Genomic DNA, 12,810 nt, shown 5'->3' with positions numbered 1-12,810 from the left:
ATTTTATTAGTGCATCAAAGGCGTCAGTAGTGGATCTTCCCTTCACAAAACCAAATTGATGCTCAGACAGTACCCCAAGATTTACTAAGTATTCATACACCTGTATATACATGACAATCTCTAGAACCTTGGAGAAGTCAGGTACTATTTGGATGGGTCTATAACTGGAAGGTTCCTCTTTTGAGCCCTTCTTATGAACGGGAACAACTTTGGAGACTTTTAATACATCGGGGAAAACACCCTGTGTAATACACCTGTTTATACAAATGGTCAGTAGGCCTACTGGCACTACAGAGTGAGCAATAGTTTTGAGAAGACAGCTTGATAGACCATAGAAATCTTCACTCTTCGAAACTTTAAGATTATGAACCACTTTAAAAATCATCTCTTGACTCACCTCATGAAAAAAGAATAAGCTATTTTGCACTTTATTTACATTATCATTGAGCAATGCACTGGCTGTAATTGATGGCTTGTCTATCTTCTCGTGCACATCATCTACTGACTGAATGAAATAATTTATTAAGTTTGTTTGGTTCAGGAGTAGATAAGTTTACAACATTCTTGTTGAAGGATAAAGTTTTGATAATTTGCCATGCTTTCTTACATTTGTTATTAGAAGATTTAATGATTGATGCAACAGAATCCCTCTTGGCTTCAATATCAATAGAACGTAAATGCTCTTTTGCAAAAAAAATCCGTTTTTATTCCATCAAATATTCCAATGGGAGCTATCAATATTATCGACTATCGGATAAAAATTATCGATACTCTACTATATCGACTCCATGAAAACGTTTGCGTTCGTTAACGTTTTCGAATGTATTGTTTTGATGAGCTCCTCACACATGTGCTCGTGCTGTCACTTTTTTCAACGGGTGCTTTATTTATAACTAAAATGAGTGTCTGTTAATTTGAAATTATGTTTATTCAAGATAGATTGGTACTTAATAATTTATAAGTTTATTTTCATTCCAACAAAAACCAAAAACTCTATTGATTTTGAGCTCAAAGACAATAATTGAGAATGGCAGCAGGTCCAACTGTATCTAGAAATCAAGGTTTGTATACTTGTATCTTGTAATTATTATTAATTTATCACTTTAACTATTAACATTTTAATTAAGTGAAGGAAGCTTGAATTTATGTTTTCATTTCAACATTAACTCGAACTTTAAAGTTCAAATTTCATCAACAATCGGCTAACTCTGTAGAGTAGCCTACGGCCACAGTATACATACGGTACGGTACCGTACATATTTTATTTAAATTTCAAATTTTTATCAATTTACCAGTTAAAGTAGGAATCATTATTCATAATTATCTCATTCCTCAGTTATTTATTCCATGTAAGGTCATTTTTAGATGTGACTGATTCTTTGATTCATTCAATTCATTACAAAACACGTTTTTTTAGCCCTTATGTTATTGAGGTTACCGTAGGCTACCGAGTACCATAGCGACCATAGCCTAATAGGTACTTGAATATGTATGAGATGAATTTGGAATTCTGATAAATTTAAGCTTTGGTACCTATCTGAATTGTATGCTATTTATTTTTTTTTTTTTTGCTAGACTGAGTAAAGAATTAAAAAAAAATCATTTCAAATTTATTTTGTTATTAATATGGTAGGCTATCTTTATTTTCATTTCTATGTTTTTCCAATTCAATTTTCATGAAAATTTTTATTGCAGATGCCACGATTTATGTTGGAGGGTTTGATGAGAAAGTTACTGAAGAAATGTTATGGGAACTTTTCCTCCAAGCTGGTCGAATTGGTAAGCTGTACATTATAACGAAAATATCACATTTTTTTATTCTACATCTTTGAGATCGTGTCTGAAATAATTTGAACATTTCTATAAGGCCCGTTCCCCATTAGAACACCAGTGATACCGGTACACCAGAGGCGTCCGTGTTTGAAGTGTGCTGGGACACCAGTGAGACGCCGATAGTGTCTCAGCGGGACAGGCGACCCAAGTGAGACACCAGCCGGCCAGAAAAATCTGGTGTCCCTAATTTAATGAACACAATAGGACTTGATGTCTTGCAACTCGCTCGGACACTTGGTGTCTCAAAATAATACTTTCCCGTATAAAATTAGGACACCAGGCGGGGATACCAAGTATAGTGTCCAAGGGAATTGCGGGATATTAATTACATAGGACACCAAATTGGATCTCCAATCGGGCACCAGCGAGTTACCAGTGGTGTCCGTGTGTAAAGGAGGTTCTAGATGAGGCGTGTACAAGTCACTTTTTGACACTTGTACAAGTCACTTTTTGACACTTGTACAAGTCACTTTTTGACACTTGTACAAGTCTACTTACTCAGGAGGCGCTTGTGGGCGTTTAGACGAATTATTAAGAAGTCATTTGTAAATGTCGGCTTGTCGCGACAGCTGTTGCAGTCCTGGTAAGAAGGTTACAAAACTTGTCACTAGGTGCGCTGTAGACTGACAAGAATTACAGTTACTTTAAAGAGATTATATAGCCTCTCTTACAAGAAGTGACTTGTAACTTACCAGTGCGGCATTTACACCGGGGCAGTAACAAGTCACTTGTAATCACGTGACCTCCTACAAGCGGGTAAGTTGACAAGTCGTCAAGGGGTTTGTTACTTACCTGAGGCTTGCTACTGTCCTATAATCTGGCTTTTTGGTGTTTACTAGCCAGTAACAAGCGGCTAGTTACATGCCTCGTCTAAAACCCCCTTGAAGCAAGCAAGGACACCAATGCTGGTGTCCCAGCGGTTGTTGGGTTAGCAACCCGAGTAAGACACCAGCCTGCCGCCAAAATCTGGTGTCCCAGCTGGTGTATTACCGTACTGTAACTAATTTGTAAACTTGTTAGATACTGTTTTACTCAACTATTTAATATCATGATCATTCACCTATCACGCTTATGAATGATTTCACCTATGAATTTGAACTTTTTTCATGAAAATCCAATTTTTACCGTATACTGTACCGTACTGTAACTAATATTAAAAATATATTGTAAACTTGTAAACTAAGATATTGTTTTACTCAACTACTTCACATCATGACCATTCACGCTTATTAATAAATTTTACCTTTCACCTGTAAATTTCAACATTTTCCTTAAAAATCTAATTTTTCAGAAGCTTTAATAAAAGCTATAAAACACATCAATTTCTTTAAAATTTAGAAATTTCATGTACTTCAGAGTCTTCATCATTTACTTCATTTAGAATATTATTCCCATGTATTCATCATAATATTCATAACTTTTGTTACTGGTTTTCTGGTTATCAAGATCATATGGTATTTAAGTTATCAAGTTTTCTGGTCATTCTTGAAATTTAAGGAAGGAAAGCTGGTGATTGTTGTCTTTTAAACTGAATGAATAATAGTTTTGAAGTAGTATATATTTTCTTCTGGTGTCATTATAATTTCGAATTTTGTGTTCCAACAGTTAATGTCCACTTGCCAAAAGACAGAATTTCTCAGGCACATCAAGGCTATGGTTTTGTGGAACTTTGTGAAGAGGCTGATGCTGATTATGCTGTTAGAATCATGAACATGATAAAGCTATATGGAAAGCCTATACGAGTAAATAAGGTGAGACTTTTTGTTTCTGCTTTGAGGTCATGTAGCTAATAGAACTTATAAAAACTGATCGAACCAAGCCACACGAGGCGTTTTTTCAGTCGGCATGACAGGACAGGAAGCTCTCTGATTGGCTGGACAGGAAGCTCTTTCGATACGTCATCCTAATAAGCCAATCGGAGAATTTCCTGTCTTGTCGTGCCGACTGAAAAACGCCTTGTATGGCTTGGTCACAATTTCACAGTAACTAATTTTTTATTTTTTACGGGTCCATGCAATTTATCCCGGTTATGTTTGTGGATTTTCAGTTATCTAAGTTACATATTTTTTCCATTTATGTCTTAAATGTCCTATAATAAATATAAATTTTATTCATTTTTGTTTTAATCTCTTTTTTTGCTTTAGTTAAATTCACTTCCTGTCAACATTGGATGAATGGGAAGCGTTGGTATTATTTTATAGGGGATACTGTCAGTTTAAAGTGAACTACATGAATTAAAAATACTTTATGTCATAGTGTAGTCCATGAACTTCAGAAGTCAAGATTTACTTGAGACAAATTCCTAATTCTACCTATTTGAAGCAATCTTAATTCTTGAGATGATCATAATATATATTCTAGTAAATGTACCCTCATTTCACCAATCTTTGAAAAATTTAGTTTACAACATTCATTAAAGGCATATTATTTTATAGTGAGGTTCACTTTAAACTGACAGTATTAAATTCTCTATCGCAATCAGCAAACTGTATTATATAATTTGTTGCTGTTGTATTTTTATCTTATTGGACAGATTTCAAATGTGTACAAAACAGTATGATTCCAATAATAAAATTCATAGAAAAATTTGACAATTACTGACTATGAAATGTTTGCATATTTCTACAGCAATTAACTTGAAAATTTGCAGATTGATTCTTAATTCACCGAGGATGATTACAGGCCTATTCTAAATTTTTCAAGATTTCAGTAGGTCAAGTTTTCAGTTTGTCGAGTTTTTAATTAGACCCTTGCGGAGCACGGGCTACCTGCTAGTGATGAATAAGTGTATAAAGCCATAGAGAACGCATGCACAAATTTATTCTTATTGTATGATTAAAACAAATCTATGGACCGAATTCGAATTTCCTCATGAATGGAGATTCTTTGTTGACAATTCATCTAAAAATGAGTTTAATATGATACATTAATAAATATCATAATTGGATAAAATTCAGTTTTCTTTAACGTGTGAAGTTTTTGGTTCAAAAATTTCTAGTTTCATTCAAAATTTAGACTTTTTGAATAATTACTAAGTCACTGTTCTAGATTTTTTGATTTTAGACTCTGATAGTCAACCTATTTGATTCAAAATTTACTCGATTATCTGAGTATTGAAGAGCGTAAATTGTATTTTGAAAAGTGAAAGTGACATTTTGATATGGACAGTTTAGTATAAATTGGAAATGGGACAGTTTTGGGCATGAGCCTGTTGTGCCTTTCCTCTTGTTAAGTATTTGTACACAATATGATAAATAAAAATGGAATGAATGAAAAATATAATTTGTTGCTTCTATGCTCAAGAAACAATGTATGTGTTAGTGATTCTTATCGTTGGTAGGAAAATTGAATTGCAATAAGAAAGCATGCTCCTGTAAAATAATCAAATCTATTGAAATAAAGTGGAATATTTATTTATTCAGTCATGTACAATTATTACACTTATGTGAGAAGTCACAACAGGCTTATGCCCAAAACTGTCCCTTCTCAAATTAAATTGTGGGTTAAGCTACCATCACTTATTAAAATAACAATTTACACTTCAAAAAACTAACAAATCTTCAATCAAAAATAGATATATTGACAAAATCTCAAGTCTCTTTAATTATGGTAAAGTTCCACAACATCAATAGTCATTCTACAAACTTTATTGCAAAAATAGATTAAATTCTAAGATATTAGGAATATTCCCAAATTTCAGAGATAATTAAAATTTCTAGTTGGTAAAATGAGTAATGAGAAGAATGGCAGCTCTTAATTGAATGTTAAATTCAATATGGACGTTTGATCATTTCATCAATTCACCAACGCACTTTTCATTAGGCTAATCACGCACAAGCAAAAGGCTCATGTCGGCATCATCCGCAGTAATAATATTGTAATGTAGCCGATTATTTGACATGCATTTCGGGAGTACCGTACCCATTCATTAAAAATTTTCACCGTCATCGACACTTTTAATTTTTAAACAATGGGTACTCTCGGATTGTGAAAATGCATGTAAAATAATCGGCTACATTACAACATAATAATAATAATTGACCGAGCGAAGTGAGGTCTAAGATTCAAGTCGACGGTTTGGCATTTCTCTTAATAATGTTTAAATGTTTTTATGTTGCGCATTTACGGCGAAACGCGGTAATAAATTTTCATGAAATTTGACAGGTATGTTCCTTTTTTAATTGCGCGTCGACGTATATACAATGTTTTTGGAAATTTCGCATTTCAAGGATAATATAAAAGGAGAAAGGAGCCTCCTTCATATGCCAATATTAGAGTAAAAATCAGACTATAGAATTATTCATCATAAATCAGCTGCCAAGTGATTACACAGATGTGTGGAGAAGCCAGTCTATTGCTGTATTTCCATAAGGTCTATATAGTTTCAATCAGGTACTTGTGGATGAGAATACTGCGTGAGGTCTACTGTTCACAAAACTACTAGTATTATTATCCAATAACTTTATGTCTGTTGAAATTGTTTGATACTGATTTCTGCTGATAGATGATGTGTATGTGGTTTTACGTTTTCTGATAGGAAAAACATATTTTTACAGGCTTCATCCCTTAAAAAAACCACGGATATTGGAGCAAACATTTTCATCGGCAATTTAGACCCAGAAGTTGATGAGAAACAGATCTACGATACTTTCTCTGCTTTTGGTGTTATACTGCAAGTTCCTAAGGTAAAAATATTTTCAAAAAATTGTGACATTTTTCTAAGAGAAAGTCCAGCAATTCATGTTCCGCTGGCAGGTACAGGTGACTGACAAAATTTAGATTTTTCTCTATCATGATTTATTCTCAATTTCTTGAATAATTATTTATTTATTTAGATACAAAGAACAAATGATTAGAATTAGCTAGTATTTCTAAATCAATTGTATTATTTAACATAAAATCAAGACAGTCAATCAGTTAGGAATTATTGTGGAGATCTTTCAAGTTTCGGTATTTAATTGGCCATTTTTTAAGATGCCAACTCCTTCAATGAGTTCATTGTTAACTGAAGCTGCTATTATTACAATAAGTTCTCTTGTAAGTTCATTTTAGCATTGTTAGCTAAAGCTCTTATTATTACAATTACTACATTACAAATGTCATAGATTACTTTTCTCCATATTCACAATAATTGTAAATTAATAATCTTGTACTCTATTGCGTGTTTTTTCAAGATACAACATGTTTCGGCATTCATGCCATTCTCAATTGTCAAATTAATTACAGCTTTTAACTTTGTATTTTCGTTGAATAATATTCAAAATTAATATTTATTTTTATGTTTCTTCAGGGAGACAAGTGGAGGGGTTATGCTAGCTTCCTATGCACAAAATGAAATTAATTATTCTATTTTCTTCAATTCAATCTATCAACTTGTTTTCATCAAATCATTTTCAATTTTTATTTATTTTAGCCTATGTATGTTTTTGGACAAAACTCGAGAAATATAATTCATTTTTCAATCATGATTTTAAAAATAAGGTCTTATTCATGTTATTGATAGAAATTATTAATGATGTTATATTTATTGCTTGTAAGTTTTCCAACAGAATTCCGGGTGTTTTAATAATTTTTGCATAAGGACTCCAAAAACATCAGTAATTTCAGGTTTTTGTTCATCTCTGGAAAAACAGTAATTATCCATTGGATGAATGCTTTTTATTGATTTTTGAATCATAATTTTAATTATTGTGCACAAAATTCAGGATTTTGTTCTCAATTATCTTGTGTATTGATAGTGCAGGAGCCGTTGGCTGACAAGCTGCGAGGCTCTTTGACAAAATACAATATTTATTATTTATTTAAAATCAGGATTTCTAAAATTGAGGATGCCTATTCATAGTTGTTATGCTTTTAAACAAAATTCACGAATACGTACTTTTTAAATTAAATATAAATCCAGGAAATTATAAATATTCGTGCTTTGATGCATGTTGTGTGTGATTCAAGTATTTGAACATAACTCAAGATTCTTGAGGATACATTTCTCATTATGGGAAAGTACTACAACATAACGCAAAACACAACTGTAATCTATTTCATTTCATTCAGTACTTTTGTCATTTGTAGTTTGTATGTTTCCACCAAAAGTGCCGCAATTCTTATGTGCCGTGTCATTGAATGTGTGTCAAACAAGGCGATGGACTATCTGCAATTCTATTCAATATTGCATTGCATAGAGCTATTGAAGGAATAGACAGAGGAAATATTTTCCATCGGTATCAGGTATGTGCATATGCGGACGATGTAGCAATAATTGCAAGAAGGAAAGATGTCCTGCAGGAAACGTATTTGTTGTTGGAGAGAGAAGCGGAAAAGATTGGGTTGATAGTAAATGAAAGTAAAACGAAGTATAGCAGTCAAGCAAGAAGAGATCCACAAAATCTCATAATTGGCCAGAAAATCTTTCAAGGTGTAAGGAACTTCAGCTACTTGGGGGTTGAATTGAATAACAAAAACAATATTAGTTACAGCATAAAGCAAAGGGTAGTGGCTGGAAATAGAGCATACTTCAGTAACTTGAAACTTTTGAAGAACAGGCTCATATGTAGAAATACAAAACTCAAAATACTGTATATGAAAGCCTGATTCGACCTGTTGTAACCTACGGCTGCGAATCTTGTGGACGTTAACAAAAGAAGAACCATCTAGGCGTTTTTGAAAGGAAAATTCTGAGAAAGATTTATGGCCCAGTTAAAGAAGGAGAAGTTAATGGAGGAGAAGAACAAATTCAGAGCTCGAGACATTGATAAAAGACCGAAATATTGTAAAAATTATAAAGGCACAGCGGCATTGGTGGTTTGGACATATCTGTAGAATGAATGAGAACAGAATGCCTAAAATCATATTCAAGGAGAGGCTACATTCAAGAAGGAGGACCAAGGTGTGATGATGAAATAAGAGACGATCTCCAAAAAATGGGATGTAGAGGATGGAAACGAATGACAGAGGACCGAGAAGAGTGGAGAGATGTAGTGGAGGCGGCCAAAGCTCATATTTGGCTGTAGTGCTAAAAAAATTATTGAATGTTGGCATATAGTCTTTTTGAAAAAGAGGCGAGTATAATTTTATTATAATTAACTTCATTACGGTATCTAATTTGGTTTCAGATAGCGCGCGACCCGGAGACAGGCAACTCACAGGGCTTCGGCTTTGTGAACTTTGGCAGTTTCGAGGCGTCGGACGCGGCCATAGCTGCCATGCATGGTCAGTATTTGTGCAACCGGGCGATCAGTGTGTCCTACGCCTACCGTCGTGACGGCCAGGCCGCCGGTCAGATGACTCGGCACGGATCGGCCGCCGAACGGCTGCTGGCTGCTAACAATCCCGCCACCAAGAATTGCTTGTGAGTTGCAGTAGAATCTGGAATACTTTAATGGAAAATATAGAGAGCCGGTTAAATTTTAATCGTGATTAATTTCACGAGTACCAATCAGAAAAGCTTTCTTTTCGAAAAAACACGATTAACATTTAAGCGGCTCTTCTGAAACCAAGCATGTGTTTCTATATTCTTTGAATGTTAAGTTTATCAATCTATCCAGTTTTGAAATTGGTAGTTGAGAAGTGGATACCCAAATATCAGTATTTATTTATTTACAACAATATGGGAGCATACGGGGAAACCCCAAAAATTGCTCCCCAATCAAAAAAAATTACAATAATCACTTTACAAAGAAATTGAAAATCGAGGAAAAGAAACTATTCCATATTAGTGAATAAAAAAATGTTATGAGAAACTAAATATATACTGAAAACTAGATAATAATACTGAATACTAATACTAGAGACTATACTATATACTAGAAACCATTTACAATATGAGAAAATAATATGAGAGGAATCAAGAAATTACAAATAACATTCCAAGAATGATGTGAATTATATGCTGAGAATAAATTTAGAATAAGAATGAGTTGAATGATAACAGAGCTAAAAGAGAAAGGAAGTCATCTACTAAATATGGTACTCTATGTAAGTTGATGAGGTCCAGCGTGGGAAAAATAGGTGTCACATTGGGTGAAGCTGCTTACATGCCTTCTTGAACTGACTGGGATTCATATGAAAAAGGTCTAGGTGGAAACTATGGTAATTATAAAGATTCATTATGCGGTTGATTGTAGAATTGAAGTGACTATTGGAGTTGCATTGGGGAGGAAGAAATCTGAAGCCGAAACGCCGTGAAACTGAAGACACACATATCTTCAGCAATGAAAGGAGGTAGGTTGATTGAACACGGTTGTTCAATATATTATATAGGAACAAACACAATTTACAGTTCCTAGATGCTTCCAGGGATTGAATATCAAATATGGCTCTTAGGTTAGCTGAGGGAAAATTGAAAGGACAGAAAATTTTGAAACGCTTGAAATATACAAACCTTAGACATTTACTTTGGATTCTTTCTAATTCCAGCTTATGAGAGGCGAGATATGGATGCCATACTTCAGAGCAGTAGTTTTATAAACTTCTGATAAGTGTCTTATATAATAGGATAAGAATATTGTGATTATCATCAGTGACTGAGTACCCCAATTATACAGAGTGTCTCACAAAAGGTGTAACAGCCGAAGGCCAACAAAAAATTCCAGTAAAATTTCTTATATCGACCTTAATCTTCGAGATATATAGATTTTTCTATATTTTTGAAAAACGTCAACTAGAAAGCTATCAGTCAACATCTAGTTCTAAGAATAAGGTTGGAAAGAGGAAGAAATTTCAAATAAGATACATATAATTTGTTCCTTTGTACGACTTTCTTGAATTTCTTATGAGCGTTCAAAATGTTTGAACTCGAGGAATGTACTTTTTTCAACTGTGAGTGCTCATAAAAAGTAGTAATAACGGTGTCCAAGCAACTAGAATAACATTATATGACTACTACATAAATAATATAAAACCAATATAAATTTCAAACTACTGCCTGTTTAATACTACACCATAGCCATGAAATAAATTACTTTACATATTTGCAAGTTTATCCTATATCCTATTTTTACAATGAGCTCCTCTGTGTGGTAAATTCAGTACCATAACCAGTTTCCAAGGGTAACCGCCTACTGGAACCGTATTCAACCGATCCGTTCGGTCGTTGGATCGGATGAATCTGCCGGCCGTTAATTCGGCCGCATATGGTCGTTATTGGAACCGTTTACTTCAGTCTAGTTGCCAAATTATTGAATTAGCTACTATCATAGCCACCAAAATTTTTCATAAACAGTGATTATATTGAGATTTTGAGAATTGAATAAGCAAATATCCACTAAATTAGTTATTCATTACAATAATCTTACCTTCAACAAATATCCACTAAATTAGTTATTCATTATTAAGCAATCTTTGTTCACAGATTCTTTTGAACATCATCACGATGATATCTTTTGTCTCGGATATCCTACAATGGAACTTGCTCTTGAACCAAACTTATCAACTTTTCATTGTCCATAGTTACAACTTTATAAAACAGAACAAGTTCAAAAAACAAAATTTGTTGAATTGAATTTTGAAACAATTTTGAGGTTAGGATGATGTTGTCTCAGCTCGACTTCGTCCAGATAGAGCCGGAAAATCTCATTCAATTCGGATCGAAAACTTGATCGGCCGGAGACGGCCGTGCACGGCTGTTTCAATGGACGAGCATCTATAGCTTTCTTTGTTGGGGGATCGTTCGGACGAGTTTGGTAGTTTTCGGCCGATGCTAGTTCGGACGAAATCGGCTCCAGTGGACGCGGCCCACCTTACAGTTCTTTTAAATCTATTTATATTTCTTTCTTTATTTGCAATCTGTGGGTTTCTATTGTAAATTCTAGGACCTAAATATTCTACCGATCTCTTATCAAAAGCTGTGTTCATTCTAGGAACGATTCAGATTTCTAATTGTCCTGTTAGGTCGGCAACTTTTTAATCTGCCCTCGTATTCCGGGATCTACCACTACCTCCTTAAACAAAGCCGTAGTGCATTCGTGTGACGTCAGTACAGGTAGGGCTCCTACACCAATAAAAACACTAGCTTATATACCGGGTTCAAACCCTCTCAATACCAAAAGTTTTTTAACCAGATCACTCCCGTGTTATCAGATGGGCACGTTAAACTGTCGGTCCCGGCTGAAGTATGACAGTCGTAAGGCCCATTGACGGCTTAAATTATATATTCAGGCGGTGGGACCTTCCTGCAAGGGACTCCCCACCAACAAAAGCCATACGAATTTACTTTTACTAGCTGATATAGATCAGCTGAAATCAAAGAATTTTTATTGGTGTAGGAGCCCTACCTTTGCTGACGTCACTCAAATGCGCTACGGCTTTGTTTACGGAGCTAGTGGATCTACTGTGTACAGTACTGAACAAAAATTGAATAGAAAGTGATATGAGTATGTTGACTTTGAATTCAGGATTTTTTTGCAGAAAGTGTTGTACAAAATTTAAAATGAAAATAAATTGAAAGTGTGTTGACTTTACAGGCCGAACCAGTTTTTCGCGGACGCGCCACCGTTACCATTGGTTGCACCACCACTTCCCCCGCCTACGCAACTGGTTGCGCCACCAGTCGACGCCACCAGTGGCCAACAAGCGGCCACTCAAGGTATTTCGCTCATCTATACACTGTACTCCTGATAAGTTGAAAATTTTCAAGCTGAAAGTAGATTAATTTGTTGCTCATTCGGTTTAAATATTAACAAACTAGCTGTACCCTGCCACGCTTCGCAGTGGCACATTGTGATTGAATGTTTATTTTTTTTTTCTGTGGCCCCCACTATATATAAAATATGTGTTGGGAAACCACAAATATTATGCTTGTTAAATAAATTATGAACATCTGTGTTATGTGAGCTGTTAAATCTGGTTTATTGTGCAATTACAAAACTAAAAGGAAAAATAATGTTTATGTGAGAAATAAAATGAAAAAAAGCAAAATTTTTAGAAAAAAGAAATTAAAATGAGTAAATGAATACCTATATATAAAATAGAAAATTATTGATG

The 12,810-nt window shown here is 34.3% G+C and overlaps 1 protein-coding gene across 1 annotated transcript in view; it reads left to right on the top strand.

Moving 5' to 3' along the window:
• The first annotated feature begins 790 nt into the window (after window positions 1-790).
• Window positions 791-12,810, top strand: part of LOC111046485 (splicing factor 3B subunit 4) — a 34,102-nt gene continuing 22,082 nt past the window's right edge. Inside the window, exons 1-6 of the mRNA XM_022332041.2 lie at window positions 791-1,061; window positions 1,696-1,779; window positions 3,439-3,584; window positions 6,390-6,518; window positions 8,943-9,178; window positions 12,291-12,412. Coding sequence (XP_022187733.2) covers window positions 1,028-1,061; window positions 1,696-1,779; window positions 3,439-3,584; window positions 6,390-6,518; window positions 8,943-9,178; window positions 12,291-12,412 — 751 coding nt within the window. The 5' untranslated portion in view covers window positions 791-1,027. The remainder of the gene's footprint in view (window positions 1,062-1,695; window positions 1,780-3,438; window positions 3,585-6,389; window positions 6,519-8,942; window positions 9,179-12,290; window positions 12,413-12,810) is intronic.

The sequence above is a fragment of the Nilaparvata lugens genome, chromosome 5 (assembly GCF_014356525.2).
Source record: "Nilaparvata lugens isolate BPH chromosome 5, ASM1435652v1, whole genome shotgun sequence".
Taxonomy (NCBI): domain Eukaryota; kingdom Metazoa; phylum Arthropoda; class Insecta; order Hemiptera; family Delphacidae; genus Nilaparvata; species Nilaparvata lugens.
Note: the sequence above shows the minus strand (reverse complement) of the source record. Positions and strands in the feature narration are given on the sequence as shown.